Source organism: Lycorma delicatula, chromosome 1 (assembly GCF_047948215.1).
Source record: "Lycorma delicatula isolate Av1 chromosome 1, ASM4794821v1, whole genome shotgun sequence".
NCBI classification, from domain to species: domain Eukaryota; kingdom Metazoa; phylum Arthropoda; class Insecta; order Hemiptera; family Fulgoridae; genus Lycorma; species Lycorma delicatula.
Genome location: NC_134455.1, coordinates 58918474 through 58940417, shown reverse-complemented (window position 1 = coordinate 58940417; position 21944 = coordinate 58918474). Strand labels below are relative to the sequence as shown.

The following is a 21944-nucleotide window of genomic DNA, read 5'->3' as shown; positions in this document are numbered from 1 at the left end:
TGGACCTCAAAAAAATTTGTAATATTATCACATTGTAAGTCAATTCTTCTTCAATAGGTACATTTTTGTCAATGTTGATCCATCCATCAATTTCTTCTACTGAAAGGGCATTCAGTGCATTATTACAGGCATAATTTATTGCAATTACAATTTCAGAATGGTCAGTTGTGGGCTCATCATCATTTTCATCCTTTTCCATCTGTTTCTTTGACCATTTTAGGCCATAATTTTCTCCAGGCCCTGGGCAATGTTATATTTTTCACATTGGACCAAGTGATTGCAGCTGTAAAAGTAGCGACTTAATGTTAAAATTACATTGGAAATCTTTGACACTGCAATCTGAGCTCAGCAGCTTTTGCACAAATATTCCTCTGTACTTGCACTTAAAATTTTGTATAACCTCTTGGTTCATTGGTTGTATTAGTGGTGTAACATTGGCAGGAAGATATATGCAAAAAATATTACCTGACACAAGCTCAAATGCTGGGGGGTGAGCTCGACAATTGGAAAGAGTGAGAACTGCTTTAGAATCTTTAGATAGCCCTAGTTTTTCAAAATTCTTTCATACTTGGAACAAAATGATGGTGGAACCAGTCTTTGAACAACTCGGCTGTCATTCAGACATTAGTCTGAGCATTGTAAATAACAGGCAAATGTGTCGCATTTATGAGAGGCCTAGGCTTTTTAAACTTTCCTATCACAAACAGAGTAAGTTTATGATCTTCTGAAGCGTTTCCACCGACTAAGAGTTATTCTGTTTTTATTCTTTTTAAAACCCTGTGCTGCATTCCTCAGCTCCCACTAGGGTTGAATTTGGCAAACACCACCATAACATGCCAGTCTCATCAGCGTTTTAAATTTCAGGTGGGGACCATTTGGTCCCCACCCAAAATTTATGAACATAAATATGTTCATCAATAAGTTTTTGAAATGTTGTTTTGTACTCTTCTGCAGCAGCCTCATCAGCTGATTTTATTTCACTAGATATGTCTAGTTTACAAATACCATGATGAATATTGAAATTATGAAGCCATTGTTTAAAGAATGAAAAAATTTCGTCTGCGAGCAAATCTAATTCCTTGTGAAAAATTTGGTCTTTTCAAATTATGGGCCCTGTTATTGGCTTTCCCTCTGCTCTTTTAGCACTGAACCACTTTCTAATTTAGGCATTTTTAGAGTTTGCCTAATGTCTACGCTTTTAATAGAAGCAGATTGTGATACAAATTTTCTAATTGTTTTTTATTATCGTATATAGTTCAAGATGCGATATTAAAATCACTCATAATATTGCTCGATTCTCATCTTTTTCAAATCTTCTTATGATGTCCAGTTTTGGTGGATTGTCAAGGTCACATGTTTGCGTTTTAGGCGTACTTTTGTTCAGTTTAGAAAACATATTCACTGTAGGTACGAACTTTTCACGTGCTGTAGTCTAATTGACAGTAGTACATATAGCGAAAATTCGATACAATACAATGTTTTATTAAATACTGTAACAGAAAACCGCACAGCCCTGATGCAAATGGAAGTACTTAACTGTAGGTCTGCGTGAACGAAGTATCGTAGTGATGCTAGCACGAAGCCAAGATGGCGACTGGCTGATCCCAGCGAGAGCACGTTAGTACAGTGAGGCAGACAATAGTGTCAGACGAGACGACGAACAGTTACAGTATCTCCCGAACGCATCTGACTAGTCCCCAGTGTGTATCTCTTTTTTCTGTTTAGCCTCCGGAACCACCGTAAGGTGTTACTTTAGAGGATGATATGTATTAATGTAAATGAAGTGCACTCTTGAACAGTCTAAGGTCGATCACCACTGAAATGTGTGGTTAATTTAATCCCAATCACCAAACAACATCGGTATCCACAATCTAGTATTAAAATCCGAATAAAAGTAACTTTGCCTTTACTAGGATTTGAACCTTAGAACTCATCGCAAATCAGCGATGAGTTAACCACTAAACTCAATTATTTCAAGCGCTAAATCCCTCAAAATGGGAAAGTTAATTTCAGATGAGTGCCAGATTATTGCGGTCCTACTGTATATATAATTATATATATATATATTAAAGAGTGTATAAGGAAGTTCTCCTGGAACATTAATAATTTATTTTACTCGTGAAAATAATGGAAAAAGTTCATATAAACATGTTCTAAAATGCTTCGTTTGCAAGTTACGGCTTGTGAAACATTTCTCTCGGATTTCAGATATCTCGGTGAAATGACGTCATACTGAATTTTTTATGACAGTTTGAATGACGGCTAAAATTAGTGGTGATTTCTTATAATTTTTGAGCTGAAAAAAAAATTCCCAGATATCCTGCAGTAGTTTTTGAGAAATCGGGAGAAAACCAATAAATTAGAGTAAAAAACCTTTTTTTTTATGTTTGACGTACAATAACTTTGTTAAATGGGTAATAAACACATAAACAATTTCAACAAAACTTGTAGAGAATTTAATTCAGAACGAAATGGCGTAAGCAAAGTTGAATAAAACAAAGAAAAGTTAGAAAATTTTGAATTATATTTAGAAACCGTACATTACTTCATTTGCCGCCAAGTAACGGCGAGCTTGGGTTGGTGACGATTACTACTCAGTGTATAAACATGTTCCTTGCTCTTAGTAAAACCCCCTTACCTAATAATTGTTCTATTTTTAACAAATGAATGCAACAATTTGGAAATGAAATACAGTCAGCTAATTCTGTACTATACATTGTAAACTGTAATAACGGATGACAAACTATTATCTATTACTAATTACACGTAAATATTGCAATAGATGATTATTACTGTAACTTTAATTACTTATTGGAAAATGAATTACCTGTTAATTACTCAGTTAGAACGCTCTTCTTGCTGTCATCAGTATCGTCAGTGTAATTGTTACTATTATCACTGTCACAACGTAAAGAGGCAATGAAAGATTCTGAGAATCTATTAACGATTCTTGGCTCCAATATTTACTTTCGATTTTTTTAACCTTTTCAGAGTAAGGTTTTCAGTGCTCGTCGCTCATCGAATTCATTTTATCTTCACACAGTTTCTGCACTTCTGACATCTTAAACGTTGTGTTGTGGCTCGCAATATGTCGTTTTACCTATGATGGTACCATCTCGATTGGATTTAAATCAGGATGGTAAGGTGGAAGCTGCAGAACTTGAAGCTCACTTCTTTCCAACAATTCATCAAATAGGTATCATTTTCTGTTACTTTTGTTCAACTTAATTAGTTCATACAATTGTGGCTTAAGCATTTGAGATGGAAATGGAATATTATGTTTCTGTAGCCAAAGAGTCATGTCTTGTTTCTTGTTTGATGACACTGGAAATATTTCAGAAAGGGTATTATGATATGAAGCATTGTCAGTAACTACTATAGAGTCGGAGGAAGTTTAGAAACTAATTTTTTGTCAGCTCTTTTCAAATAATTTTTAGTATTTATGCTATCATGGTGATCGCCACTTTTTGATTTGGCTATCCAAGTTAACATTGTGTTTTGGAATAAAGCCCATTTCATGTCCGGCATGAATTATAATTAATGTTCACCTTTATTTATTGGTAAATGAAGTCCTGCACTGCTGTCATCAGCCCATGATTTTGCCGTTGAATGCGATGATAAAACATAGGATTCATGTAAGTATTATACCATCGCCCTGTTACATTTTTTAAAATCACTGCAAGTATGAAATCCTTTTCTGCCTAATATCATGTTTTTCAACTAACTTTTTCCTTTTGTTTTCTGTTTTGTGCCACTTAAAACCTAATTCTTTCAAAATTCTTCTTAAACTAGTTTCACTACTGTAAATATTAATTTTAATTTTCAATTCCTTACAATTTGTTAACTGTTGGCAGCTTCTCTATCTAGACCAATCTGCGGGTAGGTGTAGTGGTAAACTTGTCCTCACAAATCAGCTGATTTTGAAGTTGAGAGTTCTAAGGTTCAAAACCTAATAAAGGTAGTTTAGTTACTTTTATACAGATTTGAATACTAGGTTGTGGATACCAGTGTTCTTTGGTGGTTGGGTTTCAATTAACCACACATCTCAGAAATGGTCGACCTGAGACCACTTGCCTACACTTCATTCATTCATACATATCATTCTTATTCATTCTCTAAAGTAATACCATACAGTGGTTACGAATGCTCAACAGAAAAAGAAAGATAAGAAAGCTTCCCTATCTTTGAGTGAAATTCATTCACAGTTCATCTAATCACACCTTTATCAAAATCAATCAGGTAACTAGTTTAGAATGTTTCTTTTTCGCGTGATGAAAGAACAATCTGGCCCCTCAGATCAAAGAAGTTCTGTTTCTTCTTTTCTTAGGCTTTGAAACTGATTCTTGGAAATGACATAGGCATCTGCAGTTCTCTCTTCACACTTCTGTATAGCAATTAAATGATTGTATTTTTACTTCCTTGTATGAAGTAAAGAAATTATTGTAATTGTGAAAAATCTTGTTTTTCAGATTTCAATGGAAATATCCATTTTGACCATACATACATACGTATGTATCTCGCATAACTCAAAAATGATTAGCCGTAGAATGTTGAAATTTAGTACGTATGACTGTTGTAACATCTAGTAGTGCACCTCCCTTTTTGATTGCAATAGACTGGGCCAAAAATGTGTATACAGTCGACCTCTAAATAACCAGGGTTTCAATTTTGAAACATATGGATTTTGGACTTTTTCTTAACTGCAGTAATAAGCCCTTGTTCAGAGCTTTTCAGTGATATATCATAATTGATACTTATTTTCATTGGTTCCAGAGTTATAGCCAAATAAAATTTTAATTAATGAAATATTTTGATCTACAAGGGGTAGGAACGTTGGTTCAAATTAGACTTCATCTACTCTTTTATAAACTTTTTTTTTAAATTTAAATATATTGATTTATTAACATCTGTAAAAAATGTTTTACAATAAAAATAATTCAATAACAACAATAAAACAAAAAAATATGAAAACATATCAGAACTTATTAATGAAATAAAATGTTTTGTAATTTTCATTAAAAAAAAAAAATATGTATATGTAATTTAATAGGTGTTCAAGGAAGTCATCAGATATCATAGTCATAGTCATATCACAGTCATCAGATCATAGGTGTTCACATCAGATTTTTTTTAAAATAGGATTTTTCATAAATTTCTAAATAATGTTTTAAGGTTAGATTTGAATTAAAATCTTATGGGACAAAAAAGGTAAAGAGTACTATTCTCTACACATAGACTTTAAGGTGATTTAAAAATAATAAAAGATAAAGCATTTAAGTTTTAAAGTGATAACACAGGCCTCATCCTGTGCCTCTTGTGAAGCTTCTTCTTTTCTTAAACAAATATTACTAAACATGATGGTAAATTTTAGATCTGCTCATACTGTGTTCAATGGTGAAATTTGTAAATGAAGATTCTAAATAAGTGAATGGAAATCTAAATGAAAAAAATTTGGAAGTTTTAAAACCATAAACTGTAACAAATACATGTGATTGTAAAAATGTGGGGGAAAATATATATGGCAAAATCCCAGAAGAGCATCAAAATATACGTGAGAGTGCATATTTATTGTATAATGATGTAATGTAAACATAAGGTTAGCTTAACATACTCAATATGTACAAGCTGATGGATTTATATATTTGAGATGGTTAGGCAAATTTTAACTCTGTATTGCTATGGAGGAATTTTATCTTCATTCACTGTACTTTTGTTTGAAATTGTGTCCCATTTGGCCAATATAGAACACAGTGTAAGTGAAACAGTTGATTTTATGTATTCTTGGAGAACTGTGTTTATCTGGTAACAACATTGCAAATATGGGTCTACTAATTAAAAAAAACATAAAAAATTGCCAGCCATTAACATCAGCTAATGCCAATGTGAGAACATCAGCAGCAGTCACTGAAGATAATCACAAAGATGACTGAACATATTTTGAAGCAAGTTTTTAAAAACAATTTATTAAAAATATTGGTTTAGTTTGTTTGTCATGTAAAAGTTTACATTTTAAAATTAATTTCACTGCCAACCGAATACAAAAAAGCAATCAAAATTGATCATTCTTGGCTACATCAAGCTTTCACAAGATTTGCAATCTCAGGAGGTAGTTTCTTGGAAATAAAAATCTGTGAACTAAACGTGCAATTTACACTTTAAGTATGTTAAATAAACTAGTTCTCAAAGATAGCCAAAATCAAAAAATACACAAATTTTTTGGATGGATAATTGCATACTCTGGGCATTTAGTGGTTAATTTAGCCAGTGCAGAGTGGTCAGTATTGCTTAAAATAAAAAATTAAATAAGTATTAAAAAGTGCAACAAATAATTCTCTATTTGCTGCATGATAAATATCTTTTATTTTATAAGAAACACATTCAGTTTGTTCTTCTGGACATAGATGTATAGCATAAAATTACAAAAAAATGGTTATCCCTTGTTCATCCACTTTTATGCTATTTAAGATATTATGCAAAGGTTTTTTTAATAATTGAAACATTTAAGAAAAAAAATTAAATACGTCTTCTTTTCTTAGATTAAACAAAATACGATTTAAAATTTTATTAAAATTACTAAACAAAGGCTTTCATTTGGAGAATTTGAGTTTAAGTAATACTATTTTGTGCTGTTGTGTTTAGACCTTCAGCCTTTTTTTTTCCTGTTTAGCCTCTGGTAACTACCGTTTAGATAATACTTCAAAGGATGAATGCAGATGATATGTATGAGTGTGAATGAAGTGTAGTCTTGTAGATTCTCAGTTCGACCATACCTGAGATGTGTGGTTAATTGAAACCCAACCACCAAAGAACACCGGTATCCACGATCTAGTATTCAAGTCCGTGTAAAAATAGCTGGCTTTACTAGGACTTGAACGCTGGAACTCTCGACTTCCAAATCAGCTGATTTGGGAAGATGCGTTCATCACCACTAGACCAACCCGGTGGGTTAGACCTTCAGCCTAGAATATGTGTATGTGTAGTATATGCATATCATGCAAAATAACTCGTGTATAATTGAGAATTAGGAACTTACCATCAACTGTTGTAGTTTCTCCAGTAAACTTATAATTTTTTATCATATTACTAATTATACTACTGTGACATGTAACCTTCTTTCCGTGTGCCAAATGAGCTAAACTTAGAACACGTGGTGCTGGAATAAAAATATTTTACTTATTATTACAGAGATAAACCAAGTTTCATCTAGTTTTTGTGATTAACATTTCTGATATGGTACAAAACAATCTTGAAAAATAAAAATTTTTTTTAAAACCTTAAAGTATTATAATATTGCTGTATACATAGCACTGATACATATGTTCCTCAAAATAATGGAATTTTCCAATATCTAAAAGTTATTTTTTTTCACAGTTTCAAATCACTCAGTGAAACAACTTTATGTACATACTAAGTTTCAAATTGAATTTTACACAAAAAAGAAAATAATATATTTTTTGGAACAGAAGAATATCATCAGATATTCTTCTGATGATATTCACAGCCCATATCATATGGGTTGTGAATTTTTTAGGTTCAATAATCTGATATAATTCACACTTATGGATAAGAAAAAACAAAATAATAACTTGTTATCAAAATCATACATAATTGAATGAATAAATCTAAATGTTTTTATAATTCTGTAACTAATACAACCAACTGATGTACCAAAGGTTTTGGATTTGATTCATGGCTTGGGCTAGGGATTTTTGTATCAGTCAATAATCTTCTCATTAGCTACTCATAAACAAAGTTTTTATGGAGGAATCACCATTAAAAAAAATTCTGTCAAAAATTATTTTCTATTTATTATTTTCTTTTTTTATATATATTATGAGTTTTTGAATAATGTAATAGAATTCCACAAGAATGTGGTATAATTAAACGATTACAATAGAATTAAATTCACTATGAGTCTCTGTCTGAGAAATAAATATTCTATAACAGGTTTCTAGATTCTGGTTTTATATTCATGCTGGAGAATGGGATGAGCAAATTAACTCTTTTGTTTTTGTGGCTTCAAATGTAGTAATTATACATGTGTATTTTTACCCCCTTTTTTAATCTATTTAAGTGCTAATATTATTATTAACATTAATTTTGTTATTGTAATAATATTGTTTCTCTTATAATTATTTCTTTTAAACACTTAAATGCTATAATTTAAAGTAATAATGACTGATAAGAGTAATCCTAAATAATGATTTAACAAATTTTATATCAGAAGGGACAAAGGTATTCGCTTTGAGGATGTATTTTTCTTTCTTTTTCTGTCTAGCCTCCAGAACCACCATGAGGTATTACTTCAGAGGATGATATGTATGAATGTAAAGAAGTGCATAGTCTTGTACAGTCTCAGGTCGACCATTCATGAGATGTGTAGTTAACTGAAACCCAACCACTAAAGAACATCGTATCTGTGATCTAGTATTCAAATCCATATAAAATGATGTATCTAGGTGCTGTAAATTGTTTTTGTTAACAACTTATGGCCAATTTTTAAAAATTAACAGCCTCAATATTGTAATCAGTCTCCAAATGAAGCATCTACTTCAAGTTTCACTATTACTACTATCCTGACTATGATATGCCTTTCACTATGGGGAAAAAACTACTTCACCGAATCAGTGGAATTTAGGAATTGGTTTGGGTGCTGTCTGTTCTATTCCTAACTGTTTACCATCTAATGTCATTTTGAAACTACTTTTGAGACTCTCAGATAGTAAGGCATAAGTGGTTTTCAGTCTGTGATTTTGGTTTAGTTCAGGATAATCAAAAGTTACAATAAGTCCTGCCTTCACATTTTACTTATTGTAACATCTGGTTTGTTAAGACTTATCTCAATTTATGAGAATGACGTAAGAGGTAAATTCAAAAAATTAATTTAAAGAAATTAATTAATTTATCTACTCTAACTTAACTACTACACAAAGTACTGTTTGCCTACCAGAACACTGGTTATGAGAAAATTATGATTTGATCTACAGTAAAGTAAAGGAGTTCACCCAATATCATATTTTGTAAATATTGGTGGTGACTCACCAGTATCTACAAAATCTCATCTGACATGATGAGAAATAGAGTCTATACTATGATTGGGTCAGAAGTCTTCTTTGTTGAATATGTGTATGACAGAGGCACACAATTGTCAGCTAAGAATATATATATATTCTACTCATGAATATATATATATATATATATATATATACATACATACAGAATAAATATATTTATTTATTTATATAGTTTACCTATTTACTAGCTCGCCGTTGCAGCTTCGCGTGTGCCATGTGGTTATTTGTTTCCCATATATATATATAATATATTTATTCTGTATATAAATATATTTATTTATTGATGTATTTCCTAGCTCCCTGTCGCAGCATTGCCTGCGCCATGTGGTTATTTGTGTTTTCCATAGGGTCAATTTTTTTATTTTATGTTTATTAGTCAAGTAACAGGAGGCAGGTGCATAAGTCACACATACAATAATGGTGGTCGTGGCTGTGGTGGTTGAGCAACAGTACTGTATACCTTCACACCCCTTAAAAAAATTGCAATTAAATAAACCCAAAAATGGTTTTTAAATATTTATCTAAAGAGTATTTGCAGGCTCAAATTTACTGAATATCTCATTTACTATAGTTGGGATTGGAAAATTTACATTCTTCAAAAAATTTTTTTCCTTTCTTCATCCCCTTTCAAGTTCAAATTTCAAATATCTAGATATTGGTTATTGACATGAAGATTACACTCATCAAAAATCAAATTGATGTCTTCATTTGTTACCAAGAAATTAAAAATATAACAGGGTTTAAAAAAAATTGAAAAATCAATTTTAACCCTTGAAACTTGAATTACTCAAGAAATCTCGAAATTGATTTTTAGATGTTCATAATCAATCAGTTCAAACGCAGCTCACTCAGTGACAGACACTCACAGTTCACAACTGATTAAAGTTTGTGCTTCAACCAGCAAATCTCCACTACTACATTATACATATATATATTTTTTTCTAGAAGAAATATCCAAAAACCTTCTCAGTCATGCCAAGAAACATGGGTAAAAATTTAGTAGCGATAGATAGGGTAGTTTTTCGTTTATCCTGAACAAAAAATAACATCTTCTTCCTCTTTATATAGTAGTACAGATTTGTTACATATATATATATATATATATATATATATATATTAATTAACTTTTATGTGATTTACTTAACTTCATACTAGATCACATTTTGTATTTTTATGAAAATAAAGTACTCAAACGAATGTATTTATTTATGTAATTTCTTTTTTTTACCAACTTTTCAAAGAAAAGTATGGTACTGTATTACTTTTGGTCACATGGTAGAACTGGGTTGGGGTGAAAATAAAGCTTCTTTACATTTTGAGTTATGAAGAGTACGAAAATACTTTTCGTTTAAATTGGGGTTTCCTCATATATATATATATATATATATATATATAGACCTATGTATACAATTTTATGGTTCATAAATCTCCAAAACTACTAGATCAATTTCAGTGAAATTTAGATGTGCTTTAATAGTGTATCTGAATTTGTGCATGAGACAATTTGATGGATCATTTATCAGTTGTGCTCAATTTAAGGGCAAAAAAGAATCTTTTTCATTATCTGTCACCACTGAATGCACTTAAATTAATGTTTTTTTGAAAACTACAGCTCCATTTAAGTATAAATAAAATAAGCTACATTGCAGCTTATATAGTTTATTGACAGTGCATTTTAACAAAAAATTTTTAAAAATATTTTTTTATTTATTCTGTATCCTAATTATAAGCTATTTCATATTATCTCAATAATATACTTTATTTAATTAATTTTTGTAGCTAAAGAACCCAAATAAATTTTTTAAATGTAAATCAAATCTAAAATCATAAGTCTTTCTCAGTTCATTACTTGCAATTGAATATTTAATTTATACATTTTATGAATTAATATAAGCTTCAATATCTTACCTTCACCAATGAGTGCCACTATCTTGTTTTTTTTCAAATGTTTCTCTATAGTTTTCATAGCTAAATCACTCTGAAATTAAAAAAAAAAAATATTAAATACTTAAAAAAAATACTTAATTATTAAATACTTTTAATAATATCTATTAATTTTATATAATTTAAAATGTATTTTACTATTATGCAGTTTTGTGAAAATGTGATACAGTGAACAAATTACTGTTAAAAATAAAATAATATAAATACTTTAAATTTAATTTTTATCAGATATTTTTCCTCTTTAGTTTTCTTTCTATATATCTCATGGGAAATTATAATGCGTTGTGTTATATAGAAATAAGTATTACAAGAATAATGTTATTTTGGATATCAGCTTGAGATTTGGTATGTTTATTAAGAAACACAAAAGATATAAAAAAACAAAACTGAAACACAAGATCTTCAGTATTGTATTTTTGGTCAGTCTTGAAAAATGGCAAACAAAATATAACTTTTCAGTAATAACTCAAACACTGAGAAAGAAATAAAAGTATTATATTTAGAATAATTAAATGTAAAGAGGAACATATTTTTTGTTAGGTAAAAATACACAGTTTTAAGAGTAAAAGAGTACGTGGACGTCCAAAGATGTTTCGAGTGCTGCAGGTATGGTCACAGGTAACCCACCGGATTGGTCTAGTGGTGAACGCGTCTTCCCAAATCAGCTGATTTGGAAGTCGAGAGTTCCAGCGTTCAAGTCCTAGTAAAGCCAGTTATTTTTACACGGATTTGAATAGTAGATCATGGATACTGGTGTTCTTTGGTGGTTGGGTTTCAATTAACCACACATCTCAAGAATGGTCGAACTGAGAATGTACAAGACTACACTTCATTTACACTCATACATGTCATGCTCATTCATCCTCTGAAGTATTATCTAAACGGTAGTTACCGGAGGCTAAACAGGAAAAAGAAAGAAAGAAAGACTTAGCACTACGGAGACACTTATTCACAGCTCATCTAATTAACCACACCACACAATTATGAATCATTTTGCCCATGTTATATAGATTATTATTATTTAATTCTAGTTTAGTACTTTTGGAGAGATATCTGTTTATTTAGAAAGTTGTTTTATAAAATAAAGTTGAAAACATATTTAATTATTAAACCTATTGAGATATATATGTTTTTCACCTCAGTTATTATAATTTCATTTTTTTCATTGATTGAGAAGGTTAATATTCTCCTTCATTGTTTTAATATTTAACATTTGTTTTTTATTAAATTTTATAAATCAATGTTCTGAAGATCATTTGAGGTTTAAAAAGTAATAAATGAAGATAATAATCAAATACAGTGACTAAAAATAATTAATTTAATAAAACAGCTATATTGTGCTGCCATAGTGCCATTTGCTGAACTATTTATTACATTGATTATTACATACATCTATAATCAGCCATCAACTATGCTAAAGTACTCTAAAATAATTAGTTTTTGTTAAAGGTTACATACTCACATTTATGAATAACACTTTAAGTAAACTGTAGATAAAAAATTTAAAAGTCTTTTTGCTAAATTACCTAGAATGTAAGTAAAAAATAATTTAATTTGAGTAGCTTGCATACTAACCAAAAATATTGTTAATAATTGTAACACTAATGTGGAAAAGTAATCACATATTTATTTATATGCTCAGAATAAATACATATAAACTACAGGAAAGTAAAAATAGCACACACCAATTTACAAATTGGCCAGATAGGTCAGATCTCATACAGCTTGTGTTCAAATCCTAGGTATGTTTATTTTCATCAGAAAAAAACTAGTAACCAGTACTGTTTTCTGCAAGCAATAACTGGTGTCACAGTACTGAACAGAAAATTTTTCCAATGACGATGATGCTTGAAATCTGTTAATTATTGGATACAAAAGTATCAGTTTTTACTGCTCTAACTAAACACCTACGCTAGAAGACTGAATTTTTGCTGACTTCTGGCACAAAATATGTGGGATTTTTTCCTTTTGAAAGAATTTTCATTTTGAAAATTGCCCCTATAATTATTTTAAAGAAAATCTACTTGAAAAGTGCACTAAAACTCAGATACTTGTTTCCTTTATTAATTGCTGTAACATTATAAATCATACTTTTAAACTATCTGTACGTAAGGAAAAGTTTTAAAGTAAGCCATTTATCAAATATTTTGTGAAATTACCTTGATGAACTACATAATTCTTAAGTGATGCTACATTTTTGGAATAAGAAAGAATGAAAGAGTAGAATAAAAAAGAAGTAAATAAGGACAAAATGGTAAATGATACAAGAAATTCAGATTAAAGTAGAATGTAATTACTGGAAATTAAACACTGCCAATTTATCAGAACAGATAAAATGAAATAAGCTGGTAGGTGGAGGTAGATGATTGACAGAGAAATTCTACAGATGTCTAATTTGAACATTGTTTATATTTTGTACATTTATAAATATGCTCTTTTTTAGGTGTCACTTACTTGTTACGATCACTAATAAATGCCACCAGCATGCAGTGAAACTGCACCCCACATTATTTAATTTTGATGATTGGTAGGAACTGGTTTATTAAATGTGGTTTAAGCAGCTATCATTTTACAGACTGTCCAATTCAAACTGGCAAATGACATTATGTAGCTTTACACTTATAGTCAATATACAATAAGTAACCTATGCTTATGCAAATAAATACCTCATCACCAGATAATGCTGGGCATACCAGTAATATATAATCCTGGTTAAAAAGTAATAATAATCTAAAATTAATGATTTGTAAAATTAAAATAAATAATAACTTTACTTAAATATATTTAACATACAATGTTTAATTCTAGAACAATGATGTATACAATTTCTGCTTTTAATTTTGTAGAAGATTGGTTTCATAGATCCTCTCACTGAAAATTTATTTCATAGAATCATGGTTTATAAAATTCAATCATCCATTAAAATAAAATAACGTAAGTATAAAATAAGAAATTTCCTATGTGGTGCTATAGGAGAATGTTAAAAATCAGATGGGTGGATAAAGTGACAAATGAAGAGGTATTGCGGCAAATAGATGAAGAAAGTAGCATTTGGAAAAATATAGTTAAAAGAAGAGACAGACTTATAGGCCACATACTAAAGCATCCTGGAATAGTCGCTTTAATATTGGAAGGACAGGTAGAAGGTAAAAATTGTGTAGGCAGGCCACGTTTGGAGTATGTAAAACAAATTGTTGGGGATGTAGGATGTAGAGGGTATACTGAAATGAAACGACTAGCACTAGATAGGGAATCTTGGAGAGCTGCATCAAACCAGTCAAATGACTGAAGACAAAAAAAAAAAAAAAAAAAAAATAAGAAAAACAAATTGCAATTAAATATACACATATTAAACAATGTTTTAATCACTATTTTCACTTTTACTCCACTACTATTACTTTCATCTGAACTTGAATTTGGAAGAAAATTTTAATCTTGATTTCAAAAGTTCTTGTAATTGGCAATATTGCTTTTCAATTTTTTTTAACATGTTTACTATACTTTCTTTTTTCTTTTAATACAACTGTTTTTGCATTTGTAAGATTGCTCTTCAATTTATTTATTATTTTAACATGGTTTACTGTACTTTCTAACCAGCTGGGTTAGTCTAGTGGTTAAACTCATCATCAGAAAATCGGCTGATTTTCAGTCGAGAGTTCTAAGGTTCGAGTCCTTGTAAAAGTAGTTGCTTTTATATGGATTTGAATGCTAGCTTATGGATACCGGTGTTCTTTGATGGTTGGGTTTCAATTAACCACATATCTCAGGAGTGGTTGACCTGAGTCTGTTCCAGACTACATGTTAACTGGTGTATTTACACTTACAGTGCACTACATCTTCAGCTATATCAGGCCTCACAATCTGGTAGTAGTAATTGCATTTGTGTATACACACTCACCAAAACCCAGCAGCAGCTGGAAAACTGGTAGGAAAAAACAACTGTATTTTCTCCAGTCATCAACAGTAATGCTTTAAAATTTTGATTTGAATATTTCTACATTGTATCTGAAACATATCATTATGACACAAAATCCAGTTTTGACTCAAGTTCATATTAGTTCTATATTCAGTCTGAGTGATAAGAGAAAGTTTAACAGAATATGTCCTTCTTTAAGTTGATCATTCTATCTGAAATTTTTCTATCTTATAATGTAAAATTCCAATTTTAATATATTTGTCCTAAACTGATTTTATTTTTTTTTAGGCAGTCTATCATAGAATTTTTGTATGATGAGAAATCTGGTGTGTTGTTTATTAATAATATACTATATTCAGGCAAATCAGGGATAGGTTTTTCTGTATCCCAATTAGAAAACCTACTGTAATTCATAAGTGAATGATAGCTTAAAGATGAAGATGATTTCCAAAGAACAAGACTGTTAGGATTGAAGCCGGTATCACATCTAGCATGGATAATTATTATTCTGTCACCATTCAAAACTGGAACTGTTAATACCTTCTTGTTCACAACATTGCCATACTTTCTGTTGCCAGTGTTAATCAAAAGCTAGTTTTTGTCAGTTAGTACAGGGTTCTTCAGGACAATATCAAGCAATTTACTTTTAAAAACAAATTAATATTCATCAATATTTCATTCAAATAAACATTCTTTTATATTGTACTTCAGATTTTTCAGTAAGAATGGATCTATTATTTTGAATTTTTTTTCACCTAAAGCCAATTCATGTGAACAGAATAGTTAAGCTCCTTTTGCCATAATTAATTATTTCATTGATTTTTAATTCAGTAGCAAGTTTTCACAAAGAAGATAAGCTACATTCAGACAAAGGGCAATTAATTATTGCATGGCGAATGACATTTTTGTCATTATGTCAGTCAGTATATGTCAGTCACTTTCCTTGGAGTGTTTTTCTGTTTCTGAGTTGATAGTAGAGGTTTAACAAGATTAAGAACACTCTTTTAATTTTTTCAAGTCTTCTTTTACAGATCTCAGTAACCCTTGCAATGTGTTATAAAGTGAGGTTGGGTTAAAAAATAGAAGCACAGGCTTTAGCTTCATCAGTCACAAACTTTATAACATTTATAATAACTTCTTTCATTCTCTGATGAATGTTTTTCCACCTAAAAATGTAAACCTAATGTAAACATTAAACAGTTAAGCTACAAGACATAAATAAAATAAGCCTGTTGTTGAATGAAAATTAATACAAACATAAATACCAACAAAAATACCAGTAAAAAAAATATTGTGTAAATATTTATTGTGTATCCATGTGAATTCTATGGATGTAGCGAACCACTGAATATTATATATATATATATATATATATATATATATATATATATAAATAAAAAATAAGACAAAGAAAGTGTATTGTATGATAAGACAAGAAATTAATAATATTGATGCTATAATATTGTGTTAATGATATATTATATATATATATATATATATATAAATAAAAAATAAGACAAAAAAAGTGTATTGTACGATAAGACAAGAAATTAATAATATTGATGCTATAATATTGTGTTAATGAAACCAAATGCAAAACAGGAATGAATCATTTAATTTATTATTAGTACTCCAATAATATTGAATTTTGTTTTGACTGTGTTATTCTGTTGCAGACAGAGATGTGAGTAGAGTGGTGGTATGACATGTGCATATACAATCAATTTTGAAATTGACAAACTGTACCTCATTAAAATTTTTTTATTTCCAGGATACTTTTCCCAAGAGATTCCAGATGTTGAGGATCCATCAAGTTATAAGGGACACTATTTACTATCTTACTTAGAACTAACATCCACTTTATGTATTGGTCTTAAATGGAACTTTCTACATATCTATATAAAAAAAATTATACCAATTCTGTCTTTAACTGTTTTGTGACTGCAATACTAAACATACATTAACCAAACTTTGCTACTAATACTTTGCTTCAAATTTGTTAAATTTATCAAATCAAGACAAATATCTGGGGAATAGTGACTATGATAATCTGCAATTCAGGGAAATACAGGTGAATTTAGGTTCCTTCACTGATTTTTCCTTCAATATGTAAATCATTTACTCCATGAAAAGACTACTGCCGGGATGGTGAAGCTGGCCCAGACGATTTTATCAATAAAAATATAACCCTTTCTCTCTCCAAAGGAGTAGCTGCTGGGTCGGTCCAAGTGGCTAGGGTTATTGGTACCTTTTTCCATGTCTGAGATTTGCTGGTGGAACTGTCACTGATGGAATAGAGATTGTCCAGAAAGAAATCAAAGTGTGAAAACAAAGAAACAAGTTTTTAGGAACATATTACACCCCATATATTTGTATGGCTGTAATAATTCACCCACAATGATATAGTGGTTGGGAATTTATAATTTCCTAAAAGATTTTGTACAACACTTTTAAATGATTTCCATGCTGACTTTTCAACAATTCTTCGAATTGTTTATCTCTAATCTAAGTTCTTATTTAGGGGATCCACAAAAATTTCTTCCTTGATTTTAGCATTACTAACATTAGGAAATTTTTCTTTCAAATAATGAAATCCAGCACCATTTTTGTCTATAGCATTAAAATGTCTTTTGTAAAGACATAATTTTATATTGAATGGAGGTAGAAAAATCATTTCTGAGTTAACTGATGGGGGGTGTACAATATTTTTCTATCTAGGCATTTTGGTTAGCTGGCATCTCTCCCGCCACTACCCCATTCGGTCGCCCTAGAGCATAGACCAAATGTTCCGTGCCAAAAAACGGCTACTGTGCCTCAAAACAGATTTGCGACCTCGTTATTCCTAATGCTCCTAGTGAGCTCCTATCTTGCGTGAGCGGTTAAGCTGGGTGCCGTATAGCACCCGCTTACGTGTCCCTACCGCTCACTTGTCAAATTAAAACTAGATCGGGGAGGCGCACCCCTTGTTACAAATTAAAACTAAAAAAGCTACAAGTTAAAAAGACGGCAATTTAAGCCGCCACGCCTCGGTCGCTGTCAGCCAGCTAGTGCCTGTCCACCATTTAAAGCGCTTGGAGCTTTTACTGGCTGGTGGCCAGCCATTATTTCGGATAAGGACTTCCCACAGCTCCGCTAAAGGAATCAATAAATCCCATTTAAATTTAAAATCTAACGATGACGGTTGAACATCGCAACCTCATCGAGGAACCCCCACACGGTCCGACAATGCGGCTCTCGCCACACCGACTCGCCGTTTATGAGCGGCCAGTTTTCCCCCTGACCTCTAAGTTCTCCAGGGTGGCCCGGTCTCTGGGCCCCCCAAGAGCAGGGCAGTTGAACATAAGATGTTCGTTCGACTGGACCTCCCCGCAGACACACAACTCATCAGCCACTAGGCGAAACCTAAACAGATATTGCATCAAATTCACATGGTTGGTGAGCACTTGGGCACCCGACGCCCTTAAAAATGAATTCGAGGCATACCATCCCCCCAGATCCTGTATAAATCTATACAGGGATCTTCCCTTATTCGTGGTGTGCCATTCATGCTGCCATGCATCCATCGCGAGGCTCCATAGCCTCTTCCGCAGGCGGGAAATGGGCAACTGAACGAAATTTGGACCCGGTGCATTGTGATAGTCGTTCCGCTCCGGTTCTAGCCCGGCTCGAAACCGCATCCCAAATACCTCGGTTTCCCGACCTCTTCGCAACTTCCACATGGCTGCTCGAACTTTCACCACTAAATCGATTGGGAGAGCCTTTCCCAATACGGTGGTAGCCTCGTAGGAGGTTGTTTTAAAAACACCAGTGCATACTATTAAGGCTCTGCCTTGGGCACTCCTTAAATTTTGAAGCAGTGCTCTATTTCTATCCAACCTATGCGCCCAGACTGGCGCCGCGTATGCGATCATACTCTCGAAGGCATCTCGGTACACCAAGTTCATTTGGCGACCTGACAGCCCGTAGTCTTTCCGAGCAATCCTTTTAAGTTGTCTCTGTGCATCACAGAGACAGCGTCCTGCTTGCTTAATGTGGTTGCTAAAAAGTAACTTATCATCAAACAAAACACCTAGGTACTTATGAACCCTTACTCGGCTGATTACACAGCCTTTATATTTAATGTGGGGGTTTCGACTGGTTGATAATTTGTCTGCACCCTTCAGAAGCATAAACTTCATCTTGGGCACAGAAATCTTTAAATTTTGCATGTCCATCCAGCCCTCGGCGGTTGACAAAGCCGCCTGCGCTCTACTTTCTAGCTGCGGTCGTGAATTACCACGAACTAAAAGGAGACAGTCATCGGCGAAAGCCTGGGCCGTGACCCCTTCTGGGAATGTCAACCCCAGAAATCCATCAAACACAGGTTCCACAGCAGGGGACCGAGAACGGAACCCTGCGGGCTTCCCCTGGTGACGGATTTTTCCACAACTAGGTGCGCATCTTTAAACAGTGCCGTACGGTTAGACAAATAGTCTCTTACCACGGCCTGCAGGGCTCTGGGAACATTGCGGCGTTCCAAAGCATAATCTATCTAGGCATAGTACTTCAAGCTATTCCTTCATGATATAATTATAAGTATTTTCTTTGATGTTTCATCCCGCAAAAAGCATCAAAATTTAGAGTAGCAGACCCATTAATAATGCAACAACTTTTAAATTACAACATTTAGTGCAATGGTACTTGTACTGAATTTTTCTGATAGGTTTTTCATATTGTCATATGTTTTTGCATGTTAGTACATATGCTATTGGCATAGAAGTAAGATTTGTAGCCATTTTGCAAAAGGACAGTCTTCAAAGAATCAATGAACAGTTCCATTCTGTAGAGACTGAATATGATAATGAAGTACACCCATATGACAGCACAAATATTGTTACAGTAAGCTAAATTATTTTCTTGCAAATAAGAATATAAATCATGAAACTTTTTCTGATGATTATGAAATGTCACTTTTTATTTTGTGTCAGTAAGGAGAAAATTCCAATCTTTCAGCTTAAATCTGAAAAGCTTGGCTTGTTTCTTCAAGTTCAAATTCTGCAAAAAGGTTATTTAATTCACTTTGAGTTATTAGATGAATTTGTGCGAAATGAATTCTGCTTCAAAAGTAGTTTTATCTTGCTCCTTTTGTTAAACTTCAGTGGCTATCTCAAATTTCGATTCACCTTCTAAAGATAGATGTATCGGAGGATGCAGTGTAGATATGTACTCACCTTGAAGCCCTGAACTTATTTTTTTTTTTTGTCTTCAGTCATTTGACTGGTTTGATGCAGCTCTCCGAGATTCCCTATCTGGTGCTAGTCGTTTCAATTCAGTATACCCTCTACATCCTACATCCCTAACAATTTGTTTTACATATTCCAAACGTGGCCTGCCTACACAATTTTTTCCTTCTACCTGTCCTTCCAATATTAAAGCGACTATTCCGGGATGCCTTAGTATGTGGCCTATAAGTCTGTCTCTTCTTTTAACTATATTTTTCCAAATGCATCTTTCTTCATTTATTTGCCGCAATACCTCTTCATTTGTCACTTTATCCACCCATCTGATTTTTAACATTCTCCTATAGCACCACATTTCAAAAGCTTCTAATCTTTTCTTCTCAGATACTCCGGTTGTCCAAGTTTCACTTCCATATAAAGCGACACTCCAAACATACACTTTCAAAAATCTTTTCCTGACATTTAAATTAATTTTTGATGTAAACAAATTATATTTCTTACTGAAGGCTTGTTTAGCTTGTGCTATTCGGCATTTTATATCGCTCCTGCTTCGAACATCTTTAGTAATTCTACTTCCCAAATAACAAAATTCTTCTACCTACATAATCTTTTCTCCTCCTATTTTCACATTCAGTGGTCCATCTTCGTTATTTCTACTACATTTCATTACTTTTGTTTTGTTCTTGTTTATTTTCATGCGATAGTTCTTGCGTAGGAAATCATCTATGCCGTTCATCATTGTTTCTTCTAAATCCTTTTTTCTCTCGGCTAGAATTACTATATCATCAGCAAATCGTAGCATCTTTATCTTTTCACCTTATACTGTTACTCCGAATCTAAATTGTTCCTTAACATCATCAACCGCCAGTTCCATGTAAAGATTAAAAAGTAACGGAGATAGGGAACATCCTTGTCAGACTCCCTTTCTTATGTTCTTCAATTGTTACTGTTGCTGTTTGGTTCCTGTACATGTTAGCAATTGTTCTTCTACCTCTGTATTTGAACCCTAATTTTTTTAAAATGCTGAACTTTTTATTCCAGTCTACATTATCGAATGCCTTTTCTAGGTCTATAAACGCCAAGTATGTTGGTTTGTTTTTCTTTAATCTTCCTTCTACTATTAATCTGAGGCCTAAAATTTATAATAATTTTCCATTTACCTTTTTAATACAAGGATAATAAACATCTTGTGGTTTACACATCACCATCGATATAGCCACAAGTCAAACAACAGATGTGAGGGGCCCACTTCTTATCTTGATCTTCAGTTTTACAGCCAAAATATGTTCATAACATTTGCTAACTAGTGGAGTCAAACTTTGTTGTTATTTTTTAACTTCAACTTTCCTCACACATAACAGAAGTTATCTTCTATGAACTGTTTTGGCATATTTATTCACTAACACAACACATTTGATACAGTAACTGTAAATCAGAAAACAGAATGAAACCACAGTATAAACGTTTAAATATGCTGACATGTTTAGTAAACATTTAAACAATACTGGTGTGTTAACTAAATTAATTGCATGACCCAGAAGATTATTCTATGCTGACATATCAGAGCTTCAGTAAATAAATAATCATGCATATACAGCTATTGACTTCATAATGTTTTGTTTGTAACCCACTTTCTGTTAGAAATCGTTTAAAATATTCTTTTGTGTACGCTAAGTTATCCCTAAAAAATATATGGAACTCTGCAAAAGCAATAATTCAAAAATGTTATTACACAAAAACTCTGGGAAATATTCTGATTGCATTTTTGGATTCAGCATAAAAAGTTATATA

The 21944-nt window shown here is 32.0% G+C and overlaps 1 protein-coding gene across 2 annotated transcripts in view; it reads right to left on the bottom strand.

Annotated features, from left to right (window-relative positions):
* Positions 1 to 21944, bottom strand: part of LOC142318109 (protein dj-1beta-like) — a 73336-nt gene that overhangs the window by 2296 nt on the left and 49096 nt on the right. For both annotated transcript variants that reach the window (XM_075354645.1, XM_075354644.1), the window contains exons 3-4: positions 10983 to 11052; positions 7034 to 7153 (exon numbers count right to left, since the gene is read on the bottom strand). In XM_075354645.1, coding sequence (XP_075210760.1) covers positions 7034 to 7153; positions 10983 to 11052 — 190 coding nt within the window. The remainder of the gene's footprint in view (positions 1 to 7033; positions 7154 to 10982; positions 11053 to 21944) is intronic.